This window comes from Melospiza melodia, chromosome 26, assembly GCF_035770615.1.
Source record: "Melospiza melodia melodia isolate bMelMel2 chromosome 26, bMelMel2.pri, whole genome shotgun sequence".
Classification (NCBI taxonomy): domain Eukaryota; kingdom Metazoa; phylum Chordata; class Aves; order Passeriformes; family Passerellidae; genus Melospiza; species Melospiza melodia.
This window is the reverse complement of record NC_086219.1, coordinates 6,655,928-6,681,851: the sequence shown is the minus strand read 5'-3', so window position 1 is coordinate 6,681,851 and position 25,924 is coordinate 6,655,928. Positions and strand designations below refer to the sequence as shown.

General features: G+C 50.0%; 1 protein-coding gene across 1 annotated transcript in view; it reads left to right on the top strand.

Annotated features, from left to right (window-relative positions):
* ALDH4A1 (aldehyde dehydrogenase 4 family member A1) overlaps positions 1-23,516 on the top strand; it is a 30,817-nt gene extending 7,301 nt beyond the window's left edge. Inside the window, 11 exon segments of the mRNA XM_063176716.1 lie at positions 479-553; positions 5,369-5,556; positions 9,207-9,655; positions 14,212-14,399; positions 14,401-14,478; positions 14,991-15,019; positions 16,904-16,950; positions 16,953-17,056; positions 19,949-20,070; positions 21,963-22,081; positions 23,152-23,516. Coding sequence (XP_063032786.1) covers positions 479-553; positions 5,369-5,556; positions 9,207-9,655; positions 14,212-14,399; positions 14,401-14,478; positions 14,991-15,019; positions 16,904-16,950; positions 16,953-17,056; positions 19,949-20,070; positions 21,963-22,081; positions 23,152-23,264 — 1,512 coding nt within the window. The 3' untranslated portion in view covers positions 23,265-23,516.
* Positions 23,517-25,924: the final 2,408 nt, after the last annotated feature.

Here is a 25,924-nt window from a genome sequence, read left to right as displayed (position 1 = left end):
GGACAGCAGGGTCCCCATGTCCCTGTGCTCCATGGGGGCTGCAGGTGAGCTGGGCACCCTGTCCCTGTGCTCCATAGGGGCTGGAGGTGAGCTGGGCACCTGGGGGACAGCAGGGTCCCCATGTCCCTGTCCTGTGCTCCATGGGGGCTGGGCACCCTGGGGGACAGCAGGGTCCCCATGTCCCTGTGCTCCATGGGGGCTGCAGGTGAGCTGGGCACCCTGGGGGACAGCAGGGTCCCCATGTCCCTATCCCTGTGCTCCATGGGGGCTGGAGGTGAGCTGGGCACCCTGGGGGACAGCAGGGTCCCCATGTCCCTGTGCTCCATGGGGGCTGGAGGTGAGCTGGGCACCCTGGGGGACAGCAGGGTCCCCATGTCCCTGTGCTCCATGGGGGCTGGAGGTGAGCTGGGCCCCCTGCCCCTCGGGGTCGCCCTGGGGACAGCAGGGTCCCCATGTCCCTGTCCCTGTGTCCCTGCAGGGCTTCGTGGCTGCCGTGTCCCCCTTCAACTTCACGGCCATCGGTGGCAACCTGGCAGGGGCTCCGGCGCTGATGGTGAGTGCTGGGGGACAGGGTAGGGGACAGGGGGGCAGGGCAGGGGAATAAGGGGCAGAACAGGGGTACAGGGCATGGAGATGGGACAGGGGGACAGGGCAGGGTCACAGGACAGGGGATGGGACAGGGCAGGGGGACAGTACATGGGGACAGGGGGACAAGGAGACGGGGCAGGGGGACAGGACAGGGTCACAGGATAGGAGGGCAGGATGGGGTGGTGGGACAGGATGGGGACAGGGGCATATGCAGGGAGTAGGACAGGGGGACAGGGCAGGGGGACAGGAAATGGAAGCAGGTCAGGTTGAGGGGGTGGGACAGGGGGACAGGCAGGGAGGCAGGACAGGGGGATATGCAGGGGAGTGGGACAGGGGGACAGGACAGGGGACAAGGGGACGGGATGGGGGACATGATAGGGGGACAGGGTATGGGGGCAGGACAGGGCAGGGGGACAGGACATGGGGACAAGGGGGCAGGACAAGGGGGCAGGGTCACAGGATGGGGGGACAGGACTGTGGGCAGGGGGACAAGGGGACAGGGCAGGGGGACAGGGAGGGCAGGACAGAACGGGGAGCAGGGGGATGGGACAGGGGGGCAGGACACAGGGACAGGACAGGGTTACAGGATGGGGGACAGGACAAGGGGGCAGGGTGGCAGAAAGGGGGACAGGACAGGGAGCAGGACACAGAGGGGCAGGGGGGCAGGACAGTCCAAGGAAAGGTTGGGACAGGGATCCGAGCCCTCAGGTTCAGCTGGGCTGGGGTGTGTGAGGAGGGAGCTGAGCCCCCCTGGGGCTGTTCCCCAGACACTCCTGGGGCTGTTGGACCCCTTGACCCACTCAGCATTCAGGCTTTAATTAAACACCCAGGGTCTGGATTGCCAGCGTGGTGGAAAAGCACAAACTGCCCAAACCTGCCCTCCTGGGGTTTTTGCTCTGACCAAGGGGTCTTTTCCTTCCCAGGCTGGATTTGGGATCTGGGAATTACCACAGCAGGGTTTGATTCCTACCTGGGCTCGGGGTGCTGTTGGGACATGACTGTAACCAGTTTGGAGCTGCTCACATTCCTCTGGGATGACACTTCTGGGTGCAGTGGGTGTGTTAGGGGCATGGCTCTGCCATTTAGCTCTGAACTGGCACACAGGAGAGCACAGAAGGTCTGAAAGTATATATATATAAAAAAAGTATTGGTAAAAAGCATTTCTGCACATTCCCATTTGTGTCCCAGCCCATGGAGCACAGCAGCTCCTGCCTCTGCAGGGTGGATTTTGGGAGAGACTGTAATAACCTGGTGAATTTGGGCCAGCAATAATTAATTTATTGTTGCACTGAGAAAGAAAAAAAACCCCAACCAATTGTCCTCAGCTCTTTGCTAATCAGGCTCAGATTTCCTGCTGGCCCCAAAGAGGCTGGGGAGCTTTTAATTTGGGAACATCACATTTAAAGCTGTATTTGAGTGAAACATTTGAAGGGGTGGAGGGACAAGGAGAGGGTGAAGGCACCACGGAACTGGAGGGTTTCTGGGGAGAGAGGTCCCCAAAACCTGGGCAGAGAGGTGCCCGGGACCTGAAGGACACCCTTGGCTTTGGGGAATTTGGGCATGAGCTCACCCCAGAGAGGCTGAGCCCTGCTGGGATGGCACAAACCCCTGCTGGCAGCTCTGAGTGACACGGGGGACATTCCATGGCAGTGAATTCCCCCCGGGATGCTGCAGGGGGATGGATCCCTGCCCTGGGCTGGGAGCAGGAGGCAGCAGGACACCAGCAGTGCCTTGGGAAGCTCAGCAGCAGGGGGCACCTGGAGTTACAGTGAGGAGAAAACACTGATTAATTGGGGAGTGTTAATTACAGCCCCAGTGAAAACACTGATTAATTGGGAATGTTAATGAGAGCCCCAGAGTTTCTGTCCCCACGGAGGGGTGAGAGGTGCAGCAGTCAGTCCTGGCAATGGGATTTCCTTGGCATCAGAGCAATCCAGGCTGCTGGGAATGCAGTGCCCAGCCTGGCCTGGATTTCCCAACTGCTGCAGGGCTCTGGCAGTGTTGGGAGTGGGGGATTGGAGGGGCTGTGCCCATGAGCTGTGCCCAGGGGAGTTTTCCTGCCCAGCAAATCCCTGGGAAGCAGGAGCCAGGAGTGCAAAGCTGTGACCGTGATCACAGAGATCCGAGGATGAGGGAAGAGATGAGGATCTGACTCCATGTTTCAGAAGGCTTGATTTGTTATTTTATGATATATATTACATTAAAACTATACTAAAAGAATAGAAGAAAGGATTTCATCAGAATAAGCTAAGAATAGAAAAAGAAAGAATGATAACAAAAGTTTCTGTTTCAGACAGAGAGTCTGAGCCAGCTGACTGTGGTTGGCCATTAATTAGAAACAACCACATGAGACCAATCCCAGATGCTCCTGTTGCATTCCACAGCAGCAGATAATCAATGTTTACATTTTGTTCCTGAGGCTTCTCAGCTTCTCAGGAGGAAAAATCCTAAGGAAAGGATTTTTCATAAAAGATGTCTGTGACACAAAGCTCCCGTGCAGGGCTGTGACCCCGTGCAGGGGAGGCTGAGCCGTGTGACACAGGGACAGGGGACATGGGGCAGTCACAGGGCCCAGGGCTGGGGTGGCACAGGGCCAAGGGGGTGGCACCTGGGGAGTTCTCCAGCTCCTTGTGCTGTTTGTGCTGGTTAATCTTTGTTTTCACTGCCCTGCCTGCTGGCCCTGCCTGGGGCTGGTGGCAGTGCTGGTGACATCAGGAGCACATTCCTGTGTCCTGAGGCAGGAACAGGGCCTGGTGTCCAGCTCCTCTTGGGGAAGGCTGGCACAGGCACCTGGTGAGAGGAAAAGGGAGGATTTGTGCCCTCAGCTGAGCAGGGCACACCCAGCCCTGCCTAAACAGTGCTGGGGTGAAGGTGGTGCTGCCACCCTGGAAATGAAACTGGAGATGATTTAGTAAAAGGGCAGATCTTTATTTGAAGGCCTTCAGGGGCAGTGATGGAAAGATGTCCCCAAAAGCCCACCCCAAAGGGATGAGAACATTTTTACAGATTTTAGGAAATCAGCAAAATTGATAAAAAGCACCAATTAGGAGGATAAGTAGTGATGCAGCCCCCCTGGTCTGGAGCATCCCTCAGCACTGGCTGTGCTCTGCCCATGAAATAATATCATATTTATGTATAAACATCATAATATCCCAAGAGTTGTTCTCACCTTTGGTTCCCAGGAATAACCAAGGCAGCTCTGGGGCCTTGTACCCCTGAGGCTTGGAGTTTTGGGATTTTTGTCTTTCTGCCTCAGGAAAGGCCATGGAAAAATACTGGGAAGTGCAGTCACTAATCCTACAGAGCCACACATGTGTGTGTGTGTGGAGAATATATGGGATAATAGGGAGCACAGAAAAGAAATAAAGGCTGGGAGTCCATGAAATATCCCAGGAGTTGTTCTCACCTTTGGTTCCCTGGAAGAACCAGGACAGCTCTGGGGCCTTGTACCCCTGGGGCTTTGAGTTTTGGGATTTTTGTCTTTCTGCCTCAGGAAAGGCCATGGAAAAATACTGGGAAGTGCAGTCACTAATCCAATGGGCTAGATATGTGTGGAGAATATATGGAATAATAGGGAACCAGGAATAATATGGGATATACCATGTAAACCAATAATATCCCAAAAATGGGATGTACCATATAAACCAATAATAGGGAACCATAAAGGCTGGGTGTCCATGAAATATCCCAGGAGTTGTTCTCACCTTTGGTTCCCTGGAAGAACCAGGACAGCACTGGGGCCTTGTACCTCTGGGGCTTTGGGATTTTTGTCTTTCTGCCTTGGGAAAGGCCATGGAAAAGTATTGGGAAATGTAGTCACTAATCCTACAGAGCCACACATGAGTGTTGGAGAATAATAGGGGAACACAGAAAAGAAATAAAGGCTGGGTGTCCATGAAATATCCCAGGAGTTGTTCTCACCTTTGGTTCCCTGAAAGAACCAGGACAGCTCTGGGGCCTTGTACCCCTGGGGCTTTGAGTTTGGGGATTTTTGTCTTTCTGCCTCAGGAAAGGCCATGGAAAAATACTGGGAAGTGCAATCACTAATCCTACAGAGCCACACGTGTGTGTGTGTGTGGAGAATATATGGGATAATAGGGAGCACAGGAAAGACATAAAGGCTGTGTGTCCCCGAGGTGCCACCGCTCTGGGACAGCTTCCAGGGAGTTCTGATGTCCCTGCTGAGGTGCTGTGTGTCCCCAGGGTAACGTGGTGCTCTGGAAGCACAGTGACACAGTGTCATGGCCCTGTGAGGTGTTGTGTCCCCAGTGACACGGCCCTGTGAGGTGTTGTGTGTGTCCCTAGGGGAACGTGGTGCTCTGGAAGCCCAGTGACACAGTGACATGGCCCCTGTGAGGTGTTTGCTGTGTGTCCCCAGTGACGTGGCCCTGTTCAGAATTCTGTGTGTCCCCAGGGTAACGTGGTGCTCTGGAAGCCCAGTGACACAGTGATGTGGCCCTGTGAGGTGTTGTGTCCCCAGTGACACAGCTGGGGTGTTCTGTGTGTCCCTAGGGGAACGTGGTGCTCTGGAAGCCCAGTGACACAGTGACACAGCCCTGCTCTGTGTGTCCCCAGGGTAACGTGGTGCTCTGGAAGCCCAGTGACACAGTGACACAGTGACACAGCCATGCTCTGTGTGTCCCCAGGGTAACGTGGTGCTCTGGAAGCCCAGTGACACAGTGACACGGCCCTGCTCTGTGTGTCCCCAGGGTAACGTGGTGCTCTGGAAGCCCAGTGACACAGTGACACAGTGACATGGCCCTGCTCTGTGTGTCCCCAGGGTAACGTGGTGCTCTGGAAGCCCAGTGACACGGCCATGCTCTCCAGCTACGCCGTGTACAAGATCCTGCTGGAGGCGGGGCTGCCGCCCAACGTGGTGCAGTTCGTGCCCTCGGACGGGCCCGAGTTTGGGGACACCGTCACCAGCTCCGAGCACTTCTGCGGCCTCAACTTCACCGGCAGCGTGCCGTAGGTTGGGGACAGGGGCACAGGGAGGGGCTGGGGGGGACACGGGGACAGGGGGACACAGGGAAGGGCTAGCGGGTCAGGGGGAGGGCAGGGACGGGGAGAGGCTGGGGGCTCCAATGGGAGCTGGGGACACTGGGGACAGGGGGGGACAGGGAGGAGCTGGGGGTGCCAATGGGGACAGGGAGGAGCTGGGGGCTCCAATGGGAACTGGGGACAGGAGGGGACAGGGGGGGACAGGGAGGAGCTGGGGGTGCCAATGGGAACTGGGGACATTGGGGACAGGGGGGGACAGGGAGGAGCTGGGGGTGCCAGTGGGGACAGGGAGGGGCTGGGGGCTCCAATGGGAACTGGGGACAGGAGGGAGGGGCTGGGGACTCCATTGGGGACAGGGGCAGGGCAGGGAGGGGCTGGGGGGGGACACGGGGACAGGGAGGGGCTGGGGGCTACAATGGGGATGGGGGCTCCACTGGGGGCAGGGCAGGGAGGGGCTGGGGGCTCCAATGGGGACACTGGGGACAGGGAGAGGCTGGGGACTCCAATGGGAACTGGGGACAGGAGGGAGGGGCTGGGGACTCCACTGGGGACAGGGGCAGGGCAAAGAGGGGCTGGGGGCTCCACTGGGAACTGGTGGGGACAGGGAGGAGCTGGGGGCTCCAATGGGGACAGAGGGGGAACAGGGAGGGGCTGGGGGGGTCCAATGGGGACAGGGAGGGGCTGGGGGCTACAACGTGAGCTGGGGACAGGGGGGGACTGGGGGCTACAATGGGGATGGGGGCTCCATTGGGGGCAGGGCAGGGAGGGGCTGGGGGCTACAATGGGGACACTGGGGACAGGGAGGGGCTGGGGGCTCCAGTGGGGGCTCCTCTGAGAACTGGGGACAGAGGGGGAACAGGGAGGGACTGGGGGCTACAATGTGAGCTGGGGACAGGGGGGGACTGGGGGCTACAATGGGGATGGGGGCTCCATTGGGGACATTGGGGACAGGGAGGGGCTGGGGGCTCCTCTGAGAACTGGGGACAGGAGGGGACAGGGAGAGGCTTGGGGGCTCCATTGGGGACAGGGCAGGGAGGGGCTGGGGGCTCCAATGGGGACATTGGGGACAGGGAGAGGCTGGGGGCTCCTCTTGGATCTAGGGACAGGGAGGGGCTGGGGGCTCCTCCTGGCCCTGGGCAGGGCTGCAGCAGCTGGCAGGACGTGGTTGCACGGTTACATCCAAACAGGAGGTTCAAAGTCGTGACAAAAAGGGGCTGAGCAGGGTTTTGGTGCTGGGGGAGGAGTGGTTTTAGCTCTGGGGCTGAGCTTGGGGCACGGGGACAGCCAGAGGGGCAGTGACACTCCCGGGGGTGCTGTGGGTGGGTTTGCACCCCGGGTGGGTTTGGTGTGCTCCCAGGGTGGGTTTTGTACCCCAGTGGGGTTTGGTTTTCCCCCCAGATGGCTTTGTTTTGCTCCCAGGGTGGGTTTTGTACCCCAGGTGGGGTTTGGTTTGCCCCCTGGATGGGTTTGCATCACAGCTGGGTTTTGTACCCCAGTTGAGTTTGGTTTCCCCCCAGGTAGGTTTGGTTTGTGCCCCAGGTGGATTTTGTACCCCCATTAGATTTGATTTCCCCCCAGGTGGGTTTGGTTTTTCCCCCAGGTGGATTTGATTTGCCCCCAGGTAGGTTTGGTTTGCCCCTTGGTGGGTTTGGTTTGCATCCCAGGTGGGTTTTGTACCCCAGTTATGTTTGATTTGCCCCCAGGTGGGTTTGTACCCCAGTTATGTTTGATTTGTGCCCCAGCTGGGTTTGGTTTGCCCCTTGGTGGGTTTTGTACCCCAGGTGGGTTTGGTTTGCGCCCCTTGGTGGGTTTGTACCCCAGTTATGTTTGATTTGTGCCCCAGGTGGGTTTGGTTTGTACCCCAGTTATGTTTGATTTGCCCCCAGCTGGGTTTCCCCCGAGCTGGCTTTGCTCCCTGGGCCCTGCTGTGTCCCATGGGCTCTCAGAGGAGCTGGGGGTCCCTGCAGGGGCTGTCAGAGCCCGGGACCCCTCCCCAGGCCGGGTGAGCAGGGGCTGCCCAGGTGGGGGCTCACAGCTCACAGCTCTGCTGTGTTGTGGCTGAGCCTCCTGCTGCGAGCCCATTTCCATTTTGATTGTTTTCCAGCCCAGGGGTTTGTCACAGTGAGGCCTGGAGGGAAGGGGGGAGAGGGGAGGAACAGAAACTTCTGGATGCTCTCTGCGTGCCCTTCCCTGCAACAGCTCATTTTTAAAGCTGTGGAGCTGCTGTGTGCAGCCTTTGTGTGATACTGTGCTCCAGTCCCACTGCCCTGTGCAGGGGGGGTTTCCATGAGGGCATCCCTTTTTTGGGTGATTTTCCATCACAGAATCCCTTTTTTTAGGGTGTTCAACGTCGGGCCATCCGTGTTTTTGGAGGGTTTCCCATTAGGGCATCCCTTTTTTGGGTGATTTCCCATCGAGGCATCCCTTTTTTTAGAGTGGGTGGGGGTTCCATCCTTCTTTTTTGTGGAGTTTCCCATCAGAGCATCCCTTTTTGGAGGGTTTCCCATCAGGGCATCCCTTTTTTTGGGGGGTGTTGGGGGGACATTCCCCAGCCTTCTTTTTTAGGGAGTTTCCCATGAGGGCATCCCTTTTTTGGGTGATTTAACATTCCCCCAGCCTTCTTTTTTAGGGAGTTTCCCCATGAGGGCATCCCTTTTTTGGGTGATTTTTCCATCGCAGCATCCCTTTTTTTAGGGTGTTCAATGTCGGGCCATCCGTTTCTTTGGAGGGTTTCCCATTAAGGCATCCCTTTTATTAGGGGGTTTCCTATTAGGGCTTCACTTCTTTTGGATGGTTTCCCCATCAGGGCATCCCTTTTTTGGGTGATTTCCCATCGAGGCATCCCTTTTTTGGGTGATTTCCCATTAGGGCATCCGTTTTTTTGGAGGGTTTCCATTAGGGCATCCCTTTTTTGGGTGATTTCCCATCGAGGCATCCTTTTTTTAGAGTGGGTGGGGGTCCCATCCTTCTTTTTTATGGAGTTTCCCATCAGAGCATCCCTTTTTTTGGGTGATTTTCCATCAGGGCACCCTTCTTTTTGGGGGGCTTCCCATCCCTCTTTTTTGTGGAGTTTCCCATCAGGGCATCCCTTTATTGGGGGGCTTTCTCATCAGGGGATCCCTTTTATTAGGGGGTTTCCCATTAGGGAATCCCTTTTTCTCGTGGGCTTTCCCATCGGGCCATCCCTTTTTTGGGGGAATTTCCCATCCCTTTTTTTCGAGGTATTTCCCATCCCTTTTTTTGGGAATTTCCCATCCCTCTTTTCGGGGAATTTCCCATCCCTCTTTTCGGGGAATTTCCATCCCTCTTTTTCGGGGAATTTTCCATCCCTTTTTTCGGGGAATTTCCCATCCCTTTTTTTCAGGGAATTTTCCATCCCTTTTTTTGGGGAATTTCCCATCCCTTTTTTTCGGAGAATTTCCCATCCCTTTTTTTGGGGAATTTCCCATCCCTTTTTTCAGGAGATTTCCCATCCCTTTTTTTCAGGAGATTTCCCATCAGGGCATCCCTTTTTTTTTTTTTTTTTTTTTTTGGGGTGGGTTTTCCCATTTGTTTTAGAGGGTTTCCCATCACCCTGTGTGCAGCAGAGCCCTGAGCAGCCTCTTGCTGTGTTCCAGAACATTCCGGCGGCTCTGGAAGCAGGTGTCAGAGAACCTGGAGCGCTACCGCAACTTCCCGCGCCTGGCTGGAGGTACCAGCCCCCCTGCCCCATTTTTTATTTTTGTGTTTCTTTGCTTCATAGAATCACAGAATATTTTGGAAGGGACCCACAAGGATCAGCAAAGTCCTGTCTCTGTCCAGGCCAGTGCCAAGAACCCACCCTGTGCCTGGGAGCAGCTCCAAACCCTTCCTGAGCTCTGCCAGGCTCCGCGCTGTGCCCATCCCCTGGGAGCCCCCAGCCATCCTCTGGGTGAAAAACCTTTAAAATCCAACCCAAACCTCCCCTGGTACAGCTCCAGGCCATTCCCTTGGGTCACCAGAGAGGGGATCAATGTCAGTGCCTGGCCCTCCCCTTGTCCTCATGGGGAAGCTGCAGTGAGGTCTCCTTCAGTCTCCTCCTTTGCAGGCTGAACAATCCAGGTGACCTCAGCCTCTCCTCATCCAGATTCTCCTTCAGACCTTTCACTCCTCATCCAGATTCCCTCTAAACCTTTCACTCCTCATCAGCTTTCCCTCTAGAGCTTTCACTACCTTTGCAGCCCTCCTTTGGATGCTCTCTAATAGATTTATATTCTTTTGGGGCACCCAAATCTGCCCCCAGGATTCAAATGCTGCCCCTCTCCTGTGCCTGGGAGGAAGAGGGCAGCGTTCCCATCCCTGAGGGCAAGGGGGTGCAGGAAATCCCTGGACATTCAGAGCTGTGGGGGTGGGATTTTAGGGTGGGGAGGTGGTGGTTGGACCCCAGTGTTTGGGGTGCCAAAGTTTGGGAATTGGGGTTGGTCCCTTTGGGAACTGAGGTTGGTCCCTTTGTTCCCTTTTCCATGGGTTTTATTCGCCTGCTCCAGGGTTGTGTCCCTGTGGTCACAGCTCTCCCTGTCCTGATGCCTTTTGGGGCTGCCTAAAAACAGAGCCAGACCAAGTGAAGGGAATTAAAAGCAGGTGGATTTATTTATTGAAGGGCCCTCAGGTACATCCCAGGCAGGGCTGTACCCGAAAATGGACCACGGCTCACAGGTTTTCACATTTTTGGAGGGTTTCCCATTGGAGTATCCCTTTTTTTGGGGGATAACTTTTGTCCATTTGCATATTGGGGTTAATCCTCCAATTACAGCTTCAGCTAATGAAGTCATTCACCCCAAGTTTGCTCCCCTGGCTCCCTTTTGTTGAATCTCTGGGGGCCTGAGGCAGTGAGGGCTCCTTGAGTGCCAGGCCTGGAGAGGAATTGCTGTGTCTGCCCCAAACGGGGAGAACAGCAGCTGGCACTGCGTGTTGTGGGTTTGGAGTTACACACTAAACAACTGCAGGGTCACAAATACATGAAACATATAAAATATATTTAATATAGAATATATTTTATTATATAATATATAAACATCATTGTATATATATATATATTTATATATATCATTATATAAAAACATATAGGTATCAGTTTCCCTTCTAATTATATATATTTTACATATATAATAAGTATTATATTATATATAAACATAATTATATGTTTATATAAATAAACATATGTAGACATCAGTTCACCTCTAAATATAGATATAGACATAGATATAAAAAATATATTATATTATATGTTATTATATATTATTAATTATATTTATATTATATTATATTATATTATATTATATTATATTATATTATATTATATTATATTATATTATATTTATATTATATTATATTATATGTATTTTTATTTAATTATATATAAACATATATAGACATCAGTTCCCCTCTAATAAGATAGAATATAGAATATAAACATCATTACATATATTTATATATAATATTATATTGTATATAGACATCATGATATATTTATGTATTTATAGACAGCATTAGATATAAACATATATAGAGACATCCATTATGTTATAATAACATACTCATATTTCTATTTCTATATAATTATATAAACATATATATACATCAGTTCCTATTATATTATATTAGTATTTATGTTTAATTATATATAAACCTATATAGACATCCATTTCCCTCTAATTATGTAATATATAATATACACATCATTATATGCTTATATAGAATATTATATTGTAAATAGACATCATTATATATTTATATATTTATAGATAGCATTAGATATAAACATATATAGACATCTGTTATGTTATATTTTAATAACATATTTATATTTGTATTTAGATTTGTATTTGTATTCTTGATTTTTATTTAATTATATATAAACATATATAGACATTGGTTATGTTATAATAACATATTTATATTTATATATAATAATATAAACATATATATAGATCAGTTCCTATTATATTATATTCGTATTTATATTTAATTAAATATAAACATATATAGACATTAGTTTCCCTCTAATTATATAATATATAATATATTATATATAATATATACATCGTTATATGTTTATAGATAATATATTGTATATAGACATCATTATATATTTATATATTTATAGATAGCATTAGATATAAACATATATATAGACACCCGTTACCCTCTAATTATATAATATATAATATATTATATATATAATTAATATATACTAAATTAATATAATATAATATAATATAATATAATATAATATAATGGCTACAATATATAGAATATAATATAAACATAATTATGTTTATATATAATATTATATTGTATCTAGACGTCATTATTTATTTATATATTTATAGATAGCATTAGATATAAACATATGTATAGACACCCGTTACCCTCTAATTACATAATATATAATATATTATATATATTATTAATATAATATATATAATATATATAATATAATATAATATAATATAATATAATATAACATAATATAACATAACATAACATAACATAACATAACATAACATAACATAACATAACATAACATAATATAATATAATATAATATAATGGCTACAATATATAGAATAGAATATAAACATAATTATATGTTTATATATAATATTATATTGCATCTAGACGTCATTATTTATTTATATATTTATAGATAGCATTAGATATAAACATATGTATAGACACCCGTTACCCTCTAATTACATAATATATAATATATTATGTATATTATTAATATAATATATATACTAAATATAATATAATATAATAAATATAATATAATATAATATAATATAATATAATATAATATAATATAATATAATATAATATAAATATATATAATATAATATAATATAATATAATATAATATAATATAATATAATATAATATATATAATATAATATAAATATAATGGCTACAATATATAGAATAGAATATAAACATAATTATATTTATATATAATATTATATTGCATCTAGACGTCATTATTTATTTATATATTTATAGATAAGCATTAGATATAAACATATGTATAGACACCCGTTACCCTCTAATTACATAATATATAAATATATTATATATATAATTAATATGTATAATATAATATAATATAATATAATATAATATAATATAATATAATATAATATAATATAATATAATATAATATAATATAATATAATTACTACAATATATAGAATATAATATAAACATAATTATATGTTTATATATAATATGATATTGTATATAGACGTCATTATTTATATATTTATAGATAGCATTAGATATAAACATATGTATAGACACCCGTTACCCTCTAATTACATAATATATAATATATTATATATATAATTAATATGTATAATATAATATAATATAATATATAATATAATATAATATAATATAATATAATATAATATAAATATAATATAATATAATATAATATAATATAATATAATATAATATAATATAATGACTTACAATATATAGAATAGAATATAAACATAATTATATGTTTATATACAATATTATATTGCATCTAGACGTCATTATTTATTTATATATTTATAGATAGCATTAGATATAAACATATGTATAGACACCCGTTACCCTCTAATATTACATAATATATAATATATTATATATATTATTAATATAATATATATAATATAATATAATATAATATAATATAATATAATATAATATAATATAATATAATATAATATAATATAATATAATATAATGGCTACAATATATAGAATATAATATAAACATAATTATATGTTTTATATATAATATTATATTGCATCTAGACGTCATTATTTATTTATATATTTATAGATAGCATTAGATATAAACATATTGTATAGGACACCCGTTACCCTCTAATTACATAATATATAATATATTATATATATAATTAATATGTATAATATAATATAATATAATATAATATAATATAATATAATATAATATAATATAATATAATATAATATAATATAATATAATATAATAATAATAGCTACAATATATAGAATAGAATATAAACATAATTATATGTTTATATATAATATTATATTGCATCTAGACGTCATTATTTATTTATATATTTATAGATAGCATTAGATATAAAACATATGTATAGACACCCGTTACCCTCTAATTACATAATATATAATATAATAATATATATTAATTAATATGTAATAAATATAATACAATATAATATAATATAATATAATATAATAATATATAAATATAATATAATATAATATAATATAATATAATATAATATAATATAATATAATATAATATTTAATGACTACAATATATAGAATATATAATATAACATAATTATATGTTTATATATAATATATATAAACATATTTATTTATTATTTATTTATATATTCATTATTTATTTATAATTATTTACAGATACCATTAGATATAAACATATATACACATCAGTCCCTATTATATTATAGTATATTTATAGTCACGTTTACATTATTTACATTTATATTAACATTTACGTCCTTTATTCATATTTAATTACATACCAACACCTATGTAGCCATCGGTTCCCCCGTCCCCCCCCGGGGCGGGCGCAGCCCCCCAGCCCCGTTGCGGGCTGTGCCCCGCCCCGGCAGCTCCTCCCGTTTCCGTCTCCGTCCCTCAGGAGTGCGGCGGGAAGAACTTCCACGTGCTGCACCGCTCGGCCGACGTGGGCAGCGCCGTGAACGGCACGCTGCGCTCGGCCTTCGAGTACGGCGGGCAGAAGTGCTCCGCCTGCTCGCGGGCTCTACGCGCCCGCCTCGCTGTGGCCCCACATCAAAGAGAAGCTGCTGGAGGAGCACGGCAAGATCAAAGTGGGAGATGTGAGGCCGAGCTGCCCGGGCTGCTGAAGGGCTTTGCGGCTCAGCGGGAGCCTGATGGGATTAGGGGCTGCGGGGACCGGCTGCTAATTCCCATTGAAGCCGGCTTTTCATCCCCCCCTCCGCCCCGCAGCTCCTGGGCCCTGATTAGAAATTAACTTGTAGCCGCTCCTAGGGGAGGGCTGGGCCGGCTCTGCCCGAGCTCCCGGGACGGGTTTGGGGAGCTGAGGGAGCGCTGGGGTGCTGGGTGAGCTCTCATCCCTTTCCTCCTCCTTTCCTCTGCCTGCTTCTTTTGCTCTGGGGTGCAGGGTGAGCTCTCATCCCCTTTCCTCCTTTCTGCCTGCTCCTGGTGCTCTGGGGGTGCTGGGTGAGCTCTCATCCCTTTCCTCTGCCTGCTCCTGGTGCTCTGGGAGTGCTGGGTGAGCTCTCATCCCCTCCTCTCTGCCTGGCCCTGGTGCTGAGAGAGCTCTGGGTGCTGGGGTGAGCTCTCATCCCCTCCTTTCTGCCTCCTACAGCCCACCCAGGACTTTGGCACTTTCTCTCGGCCGCCGTGATCGATGACAAGGTGAGCTCAGAGCAGCCCCAGGTGGGGTTTGGTCCAGAAATGGGGACAGGATGAGCCCAGAGCAGCCCAGGTGGTGGTTTGGTCCAGAAATGGGGACAGGATGAGCCCAGAGCAGCCCCAGGTGGGGTTTGCTGCAGAAATGGGGATCAAGGTGAGCCCAGAACAGCCCCCAGGTGGGGTTTGGTCCAGAAATGGGGGACAGGGGTGAGCCCAGAGCAGCCCCAGCTTGGGGGCAGAAGTGGGGACAGGGTGAGCCCAGAGCAGCCCCAGGTGGGATTGCTGCACAGGTGGGGATGGGGATCAAGGTGAGCCCAAAGCAGCTCCAGGTGGGGGCAAAAGTAGGGACAGGGATCAGGGCGTGAGCAGCCCCAGGTGGGGGTTTGCTGCAGAAAATGGGGATCAGGTGAGCCCAGAGCAGCCCCAGGTGGGGTTTGCTGCAGAAATGGGGATCAGGGTGAGCCAGAGCAGCCCCAGGTGGGGTTTGCTGCACAGATGAGGACAGGGATCAGCTGGAGCTGCCCTGTGGCTGAGTGTTGTGTGCCCTGCTGGTGAAAATTCTGGGAGTTTCCCCAGAAATTGTCTGAGGGTTTTGTGTGCATTCCCTGCTCCTGCTCCTCCTCCGAGCCAGGTGGGCACTGAGAGGAGTGACCCAGACCCCCTGACAGACCCCAAAACACCCCTTTTAAATCCCTAAACCCCCTCCCAGACCCCCAAAATACGTTCTTTACCTGTAATTCCTTACCCAGACCCCCTTCCAGACCCACAAAGACCCTTTCAGCCCCCCAAACCACCTTCCCAACCTCAAAACCCACTCTTTTCCTGTCATCCTGTCTTCCAGACCCCCAAACCCCCCCTTCCAGATCCCCAAACTCCCTTTTAAAACCCCCAAACCTCCTTGCAGACCCCCAAACCCCCTCATTTCCTGTCAGTCCCAACCCAGACCCCAAACCCCCTTTAAAACCCTAAAACCGCCTTGCAGACCCAAACCCCACTTCCAGACCCCCAAACCACCCTTTTAAAACCCCCAGATGCCCCTTCCAGACCCAAACCCCCCCTTTAAAACCCCCAAACTCCCCTTTTAATCCCCCAACCCCCCTTTTAAGCTCCCAGACCCCCCACTTGCAGACCCCAAATCCCCCTTCTAAACCCCAAGACCCCTCTTCCAGACCCCCAAACCCCCTTTAAAACCTCCAGCCCCCCCCTTGCAGACCCCAAACCCCCTTTAAAACCCCCAAAACCCCTGTTATTAGCCCCCAGACCCCAAACCTCCCTTTTAAGGTCCCAAACCCCCCTTTTAAACCCCCAGACCCCCAAACCCCTCATTTCCTGTTGTTCCTAACCCAAACCCCCTTCCAGACCCCAAACTCCCTTTTATATCCTAAAACTGCCCTGCATGACACCAACCCCTCTTCCAGACCCCAAACCCCCCTTTAAAACCCCCAGACTCCCCTTTTAATCCCCCAGCCCCCCCTTACAGACCCCAAACCCACCCTTCTAAACCCCAAGGCCCCTCTTCCAGACCCCCAAACCCCCTTTAAAACCTCCAGCCCCCCCCCCCTTGCAGACCCCAAACCCCCTTTAAACCCCCAAACCCCCGTTGCAGACCCAAGACTCCCCTTTACAACCCCTAAATCCCCCTTTTACAATCCCAGACCCCCCTTTAAAACCCCCAAAACCCCCCCTTGCAGAGCCCGAACCCCCCCTTTTACACCCCCAGACCCACCTCCCAAACCCCAGACCTCCCTTTTAAACCCCCAAACCCTCATTTCAAGCCCCCAAACCCCCCTTGCAGACCCCAAATCCCCCTTTTAAGCCCCCAAACCCCCCTTTTAAGCCCCCCAACCCTGTCCTGTCTGTCCCTAGTCCCTTTGCCAGGATCAAGAGCTGGCTCCAGCACGCCCACAGCTCCCCAACCTGACGGTGCTGGCGGGCGGCGGCTGCGACGACAGCGTGGGCTTCTACGTGGAGCCCTGCATCGTGGAGAGCAGGGACCCCCGGGACCCCATCATGAGAGAGGTGAGGGGACCCACCCCAAATCCCTGTGGGGAAACCTGGGAGCCCACCTCAAATCCCTGCAGGGACCCCCGGGACCCCATCGTGAGAGAGGTGAGGGGGATCCCTGTCCCAAATCCCTGTGGGGAAACCTGGGACCCCATCATGAGAGAGGTGGGCAACTGACCCCAACCCCTAACCTCACCTCAGATCTCTGTGGGACCCCCCAGGACCCCATAATGAGAGAGGTGGGGCCTAACCATGACCCTAACACCAACCACATCCCAATCCCTGTGGGGAAACCTGGGACCCCACCCCAAATCCCCCTGGGACCCCCATCATGAGAGAGGTGAGGGGGACCCACCCCAAATCCCTGCAGGGACCCCCGGGACTCCATCATGGGAGAGGTGGGACCTAACCCTAACCCCATCCCAAATCCCCCTGGACCCCATCCCAAATCCCTGCAGGGACCCCCAGGACCCCATCATGAGAGAGGTGGGGCCTAACCATGACCCTAACACCAACCACATCCCAATCCCTGTGGGGAAACCTGGGACCCCACCCCCAAATCCCTGCAGGGACCCCATCATGAGAGAGGTGGGCACCTGACCCTGACCCTAACCCCGTCCCAAATCCCTGTGGGACCCCCAGGACCCCACCATGAGAGAGGTGAGGGGGATCCCTGTCCCAGATCCCTGTGGGGAAACCTGGGATCCCATCCCAAATCCCTGCAGGGACCCCATCATGAGAAAGGTGAGGGGGACCCACCCCAAATCCCCCCTGGGACCCCATTGTGAGAGAGGTGGGCACCTGACCCTAACCCATCCCAAATCCCTGTGGGACCCCATCCCAAATCCTGTGGGACCCCTGGGACCCCATCCTAAATCCCTGTGAGAAACCTGGGACCCCACCCCAGATCCCTGCAGGGACCCCATCCCAAATCCTTATAGGAATCCCTCGGGACCCCATCATGAGAGAGGTGTAGGGGATCCCCACCCAAATCCCTGTGGGACCCCATCCCAAATCCTTGTGGGACCCCCAGGACCCCCATCATGAGAGAGGTGAGGGGGACCCCATCCTGGGTGGGACAACATCCAAATCCCTGCAGGGATCCCTGGGACCCCATCATGAGAGAGGTAAATCCCTGTGGGGAAACCTGGGACCCCATCCTAAATCCCTGTGGAGAAACCTGGGACCCCATCCTAAATCCCTGTGGGACCCCCTGGGACCCCATCCTAAATCCCTGTGGAGAAACCTGGGACCTCATCCCAAGTCCCTGTGGGACCCCTGGGACCCCATCCTAAATCCCTGTGAGGACCCCTGGACCTCATCCCAAGTCCTGTGGGACCCCATCTCAAATCCCTGTGAGGACCCCCAGGACCCCATCATGAGAGAGGTGTGGGGGATCCCAATTCCAAGTTTCTGTGGGAGCCCCAGGACCCCATCCCAAATCCCTGCAGGGACCCCATCCCAAATCCTTGTGGGACCCCCAGGACCCCATCATGAGAGAGGTGAGGGGGGATCCCCATCCCAAATCCCTGCAGGATCACATCCCAAATCCCTGTGAGGACCCCCAGGACCCCATCATGAGAGAGGTGAGGGGGGATCCCCATCCCAAATCCCCTGTGGGGCATCCTGGGACCCCATCCCAAATCCCAGATCTCATCACATGAGACGTGGGGATCCCACCCCCAAATCCCTGTGGGACCCCAAATGAGGGAGGTGTGGGATCCCACCCCAAATCCCTGTGGGACCCCAAATGAGGGAGGTGTGGGGGATCCCATCCCAAATCCCTGTGGGATCCCCAGCCCCAATCCCTGCTCTGGGGGGGCTCCCCAAGAATGGGTTCCTGCATTGGGGTCGGGCTCTTTGGGGTGGGGCAGCTCCTGCTCCTTCCTGGGGCTGATCCCAGACTTTGGGCTGAGATTTTGGGGTTGGTTGATCCTCATGGGGTGTTTTGGTTTTTTTGGGCTGATCCTGATGGTTCATGGTGTTTTCTGGAAACCCAGGAAATATTTTTGAGCCCTCCTTATGAGGTGTGTGGGTTTTTGGGGCCAATCCTGATGGCTTGTGTAGGATTTTTGGGTCCAATCCTGACAGGGTGTGTGTGGGGTTTTTGAGGCTGATCCTGATGGTTTGTGGCATTTTCTGGCTCCAGGAGATTTTGGGACCAATCCTGACAGTGTGAGTGGGTTTTTTGGGGTCAATCCTGACAGTTTTTGGTACTTTCTGCATTCCCAGGAGATTTTCAGGCCAATCCTGACAGGGTGTGTAGATTTGGGGCTGATCCTGACAGTGTGTGTGGGGTTTTTTGGGGTTGATCCTGCTGGTTTGTGTCATCCTTTGGGCTCCAGGAGATTTTGGGGCCGATCCTGACAATTTGTGGGATTTTCTGAACTCCCAGGAAATTTTGGGCCAATCCTTATGGGATGTGTGGATTTTTGGGGCCAGTCCTGATGGTTTATATGGGTTTTTCGGCCTCCAAGAGATTTTGGGACCAATCCTGATGTTTTTTATGGGGTTTTTGGGGCCAATCCTGACAGTTTGTGGTGTTTCCTGCATTCCCAGGAGATTTTCAGGCTGATCCTGACAGGGTGTGTAGGTTTGGGGCTGATCCTGACAGTGTGTATGGGTTTTTTGGGGCCAATCCAGAGGGTTTTATGGGATTTTTGGGGCCAATCCTGACGGGTTTTGGTACTTTCTGCATTCCCAGGAGATTTTGGGGCCAATCCTGATGTTTTTTATGGGATTTTATTTTGGGGCCAATCCTGATGTTTTTAATGGGATTTTTGGGGCCAATCCTGATGGTTTTTGGTACTTTCTGCATTCCCAGGAGATTTTCAGGCCAACCCTGACAGTGTGTATGGGGTTTTTGGGGTCAGTGCTGACGTTTTGTGGCGTTTCCTGCCTCCCCAGGAGATCTTCGGGCCCATCCTGACGGTGTTCGTGTACCCCGAGTATCAGTACCGGGAGGTGCTGGAGCTCATCGACAGCTCCACCCCCTACGGCCTCACGGGGGCGATCTTTGCTCAGGATAAGTGAGTCCCAAAACTGCCGAAAATTCCCCCAAAAAGCGGCTGGGGGTGCTTTACCCATCTGCATTGAGCCACGGATCTTCCTTCTTATCTTCCTATATCATATCATATCAATCTTCCTTCCTTCCTTCCTTCCTTCCTTCCTTCCTTCCTTCCTTCCTTCCTTCCTTCCTTCCTTCCTTCCTTCCTTCCTTCCTTCCTTCCTTCCTTCCTTCCTTCCTTCCTTCCTTCCTTCCTTCCTTCCTTCCTTCCTTCCTTCCTTCCTTCCTTCCTTCCTTCCTTCCTTCCTTCCTTCCTTCCTTCCTTTCCTTCCTTCCTTCCTTCTTTTCCTTCCCTTCATTTTCCTTCCCTTCATTCCTTCCTTTTCTCCTTTTCCATCCCTCCCCTTCTCTCATTTTCTTTCCCTTCTTTCCTTTTCCTCCCTGCTTTTCCTTCCCCCTTTTCCTTTGCCCCTCTCTCTTTTCCTTCCTTCTCCTTTTCCTTCCTTCCTTGTCTCCTTTTCCTTCCATTCTTTCCTTTTCCTTCTCCTTTCCCTTCCTTCCCTTTTTCCTTTTCCTTCCCTTTTCCTTTTCCTTTCCCTCTCTCCTTTTCCTTCACTCCTTTCCTTTCCTTTCCTTTCCTTTCCTTTCCTTTCCTTTCCTTTCCTTTCCTTTCCTTTCCTTTCCTTTCCTTTCCTTTCCTTTCCTTTCCTTTCCTTTCCTTTCCTTTCCTTTCCTTTCCTTTCCTTTCCTTTCCTTTCCTTTCCTTTCCTTTCCTTTCCTTTCCTTTCCTTTCCTTCACTTTCCTTCACTTTCCTCTCCTCTCCTTTCCTTCACTCCTTTCCTTCACTCCTTTCCTTCACTCCTTTCCTTCACTCCTTTCCTTTCCTTCTGCTCCTCCTGCAAGAAGGGAAAGGGATGGTTTGGAAATTTAGCTTAGTTAGTTTTTTTGGGGTTTCTTAGCCCAAATAAGTTTTTTTTTTTTTTTTTTTCAGTGAGGAATTATCCCAAAGGAACATTTGGAGCACGTGGGGGTGAACCCCTGGTGTCACCTCAGAGAGAATCACCCAAAATTGTCACAGAATTCTGGGCTGGAGGGGCCTTAGAGCTGATCCAGGGCCACCTCCCACTGTCCCAGGGAGCTCCAAGCCCCTCCAGCCTGGCCTGGGGCACTGCCAGGGGTGGGACAGCCACAGCTGCTCTGGACAGTGAGGGAGAACAACCCATGAAATGTAAACAGAGAAAGAAACTGTAAAAAAACCTCAAAGGAGGGAAAATGCAGGGGCTGTGTGTGTGTGAAACCCCTGAGGGCAGGAACTGAGCATGAGGGGACCCAGACCCCTCCGGAGGGGGCACAAACCCTGATGGAGGGGACACCAACCCCTTTGGAGGGGGCACAAACCCCCGTGGAGGGAACACAAACTCCTCTTGAGGAGACTCAAACCCTTCTGGAGGGGACCCAAGCCCCTCTTTGTGCAGTCTGGTAGCTCTGCAGCCCCTGGGCTGTGCTCAGGTGTGACGGTGTCACAGGGGTTTGAGGGTGAGGGGAGAGACGAGGATCTGACTCCATGTTTCAGAAGGCTTGATTTATTATTTTATGATATATATTACATTAAAACTATACTAAAAGAATAGAAGAAAGGATTCAGCAGAAGGCTGGCTAAGAATAGAAAAAGAAGAATGATAACAAAGGTTTGTGGCTCAGAGAGTCTGAGCCAGCTGACAGTGATTGGCCATTAATTACAAACAATCACACGAGACCAATCCCAGATGCACCTGTTACATTCCACAGCAGCAGATAACCATTGTTTACTTTTTGTTCCTGAGGCCTTCCAGCTTCTCAGGAGGAAAAACCTAAGGAAAGGCTTTTTCATAAAAAGATGTGTGTGACACTCAGCCTGTCCCTGTCCCTGGCAGGGCTGCCATCGAGGAGTCCCTGAGGCTGCTGCGCCACGCCGCCGGCAACGTCTACATCAACGACAAATCCACGGGGGCCGTGGTGGCCCAGCAGCCCTTTGGGGGTGCCCGCATCTCAGGTGACACCAGCGCTGCTGGACAGCCCCCCTGTGTCCCCCCTGTGTCCCTCCTGTGCTCTGTGTCCCTTGTCCTCCTGTTCCTCCATGTCCTTCCTTGTCCCCATCCTTGTGTGTCCCTCCTGTTCCTCCCATCCTCCTTGTCTCTCCATGTCCCTCCTGTCCCTCCATGTCCTTCCTTGTCCCCATCCTCTGTGTCCATCCTGTCCCTCCATATCCCTTCTGTCCTCTGTGTCCTGTCCCTGTCATCCTCCATGTCCTTCCCTGTCCATCCTGTCCCATATCCCTCCCATCCCTGTGTCCTTCCATGTCCTTCCTTTCCTCCACATCCCTGTGTGTCCCTTCTGTTGCTCTGCATCCCTCCGTGTCCCCATCCCTGCCTGTCCCTCCCATGCCTTGTGTCCCACCATGTCCCTCCTATCCCGTGTCCCTTCCACCCCTCCACATCCCTCCTGTGCTCCGTGTCCCTTGTCCCGTGTCCTTCCCATCCCTCCATGTCCCTCCCATCTCTCTCCATCCCTCCTGTGCTCTGTGTCCTTCCCTTCCCTCCGTGACCCTCCCGTTCCTTGTGTCCTGTGTCCCTCCCATCCTCCATGTCCCCCTCCTCTGTGTCGGTGTCCCTCCCATGTCCCTGTGTCCCTCTGTGTCCCTCCCATCCCTCCCGTGTCCCTGTGTCCCTCTGTGTCCTTCCCATCTCTCTGTATCCCTCCTGTGCTCTGTACCCCTTGTTCTCTGTGTCCCTCCTGTCCCTCCTGCACCTTTTGTCCCTCTGTGTCCCTCCTGTACCCCATGTCCCTCCATGTCCCCATCCTTCTGAGTCCCTCCATGTCCCTCCTGGACCTCCTGTCCTTCTCTGTCTCTCCTGTGTCCCTCCTGTCCCTCTGTGTCCCTCTTGTGTCCCATGTCCCCATCCTCTGTGTCCCTCCCTGTCCCTCCTTGTCCCTCCTGTGCCCTATGTCCTTCCGTGTCCCCATCCTTTGTGTCCCTCCTGTACCGCATGTCCTCTCGTCCCCCGTGTCCCTCCATGTCCCTGCCACCCCCCTGGTGTCACCACCCTCTGTGTGTCCCCACAGGCACCAATGACAAGCCCGGGGGTCCCCATTACCTGCTGCGCTGGACGTCCCCCCAGGCCATCAAGGAGACGCACGTGCCGCTGGGGGACTGGCGCTACGCCTACATGCAGTGACCTGGGGACAGCCTGGGGACAGCCTGGGGACACTGCCACCCTCCACAGCACTCACACTACTGACCCCGACCCCCCCTCCCCTCCTGAGAGGTCTTTAAAAAAGGAAAAAAAGAAAAAAAAAAAAAAACAAAGCGTTGTTCAATGGTGAAGCTCCGAGCTCCTGTGTGTCCTGGGTCGGGTGGCACTTGGGGACATGAGGGTGAGTGTGGCACTGGTTGGGTTTGGGGGCTTTAAAGGTCTTGTCCAACCTCAGTGGTTCTGTGTGAGTATGCTTAATTAGGTCATTAATTAATTAAGGGGTGGTTGCAGAGGCACAGCTGGACCCGGCTCCCTTTTCCTGCCTTTTCCTCCTGGTCTGCCATCCCTGGGGCAGTTCCCTCTCCAAGGGGCTGAGCAGGAGCTGGGACTGTCCCTGTCACCTGTCCCCAGCCGTGTCCCTCCCTGTCCCCAGCAGCCCCAATCCCTGGGTGTGCAGGGCAGCCAGGCTGGTTCTGTCCCCTGGGCTGGGCTTTGTCCCCAGCCTGAGGCCCCTGGGCTGGGCAGGAACCTCGAGCCAGGAGAGGGCAGCTCTGGAGAGAGCAGCTCTGGAGCTGCCTGGAGCGAGCCCCAGTGCCTTATCCCAGTTCCCATCCCAGCCCCATTCCCATCCCAGCCCCATTTTCATCCCCATCTCAGCCTTATGCCATTGCCAGTTCCCATCCCAGCCCCATCCCCAGCCTTATCTCAGCCTTATCCCATCCCCATTCCATCCCCAGCCCCATCCCAGCCTTATCCAATCCCATCCCATCCCCATTCCCATCCCAGCCCCATCCCCATTCCCATCCCCATTCCCATCCCAGCCCCATCCCAGCCCTCAGCCCTCCCAGCTTGGCTCAGGCTGGCCCAGGGCAGTCTCACCCTCCTTTTCTTTGTGCCCAGCTTTGCCCCTGGTGCCAAGGCCAGGCTGGCCCTGCTCTCCCATCCCTGGGTGTGCCCTGGCAGGAGGGGAGAGCTGCTGGCACTGGGGCATCAGGGAATGTGCAGGGAATGTGCAGGGAATGTCCTGCTCCAGCTGCTGGGGAGGGGGAATCTTCACTGCCCCCCTGTGAGAGGCTGGGGCTGCAGGAAATGCAGAGGCTTGCAGGAAATGCAAGGGCTACAGCCCTCCCACCCTGGGAGCTGCCGTCCCACCCCAGCCCAGCCCCAGGGCTCTGCCAGCTGCCAAGACCAAGCCTTAAACCAGCCCTCATACCAGGCCTTAAACCAGGAGTTAAAATTAAACCAGGAGTTAAAATTAAACCAGGAGATAAACCAGGTGTTAAACCAGGAGATAAATCAGGAGTTAAAATTAAAGGAGGCCTTAAATCAGGCCTAACATCAGGACTTAAACCTGATTAGGTCTCCTGGTTTATCTCCTGGCCTTAAACCAGGCCTAAAGTCAGGACTTAAAATTAAACCAGTGGATAAACCAGGCCTTAAATGAGGAGTTAAACCAGTCCTTAAGTCACACCTAAAATCAGGATTTAAACTAGGCCTTAAGCCAGGAGATAAACCAATACATAAACCAGGAGTTAAAGTTAAACCAGTCTTTAAATCAGGCCTAAACTCAGGACTTAAAATTAAACCAGGAGATAAGCCAATAGATAAACCAGGAGATAAAATTAAACCAGTCTTTAAATCAGGACTTAAACCAGGATATAAACCAGGTGTTTAACTAGGAGTTAAAATTAAATCGGGCCTTAAACAAGAGTTAAATCAGGCCTAAAATCAGGACTTAAACCAGGAGATAAACCCATAGATAAATGAGGTGTTAAACCAGGAGATAAACCAGGACTTAAACCAGGAGTAGAAATTAAACCAGTCCTTAAATCAGGCCTAAAATCAGGAGTTAAACCAGGCCTCAAATGAGCAGGCCTTAAATGAGGAGATAAACCAGGCCTTAAATGAGGAGTTAAACCAGGCCTTAAATGAGGAGTTAAAATTAAACAAGGCCTTAAATGAGGATTTAAAATTAAACCAGGCCTAAATGTGGAGTTGGACCAGGCCTGACCCGGCTCGGCTGGGAGCTGCAGTGTGAGCAGAAGGCTCTGGACCCGGTCCTGCTCCTCCAGCTCAGCCCTAATTCCCAGACCTGTTTGTTTCTAACCCCAGCATTAATTACTGCCCAATTAACCGCCCAATTAGCGGCCCCTGGCAGGTGAGCCCTGGCTGTGCAGGGCTGCAGGAGCGGCTGGGGCTGCTCTGCGTCCTGGCTCAGCTGCAACAACGTGCAATAAATTCATTTTCAAGGCTCTTTGTGCTGATTTATGAGTGATTTCTGCAGGTTGCTGTCAGATAAAGAGCGAGGCGGGGGGGGGGTCAGGATTTGGGACCTTTCAGTAAAACCAACCCAGCTTTGCATTTCTGCAGAAATGGGGCTCCCCTGCCTGGGGAGAGAGGCAGGAAAAGGAGGGGCCTCGTTCAGAATCCGGGATGGTTTGGGTGGGAGGGACCTTAAAGCCCATCCAGTGCCACCCCTGCCGTGGCAGGGACACCTTCCACTGTGCCAGGCTGCTCCCAGCCCCATCCAGCCCGGCCTTGGGCACTGCCAGGGATCCAGGGGAGACCCAGCTGCTGTGGGCACCCTGTGCCAGGGCCTGCCCACCCTCACAGGGAACAATTCCTAATTCCCAAAATCCTGT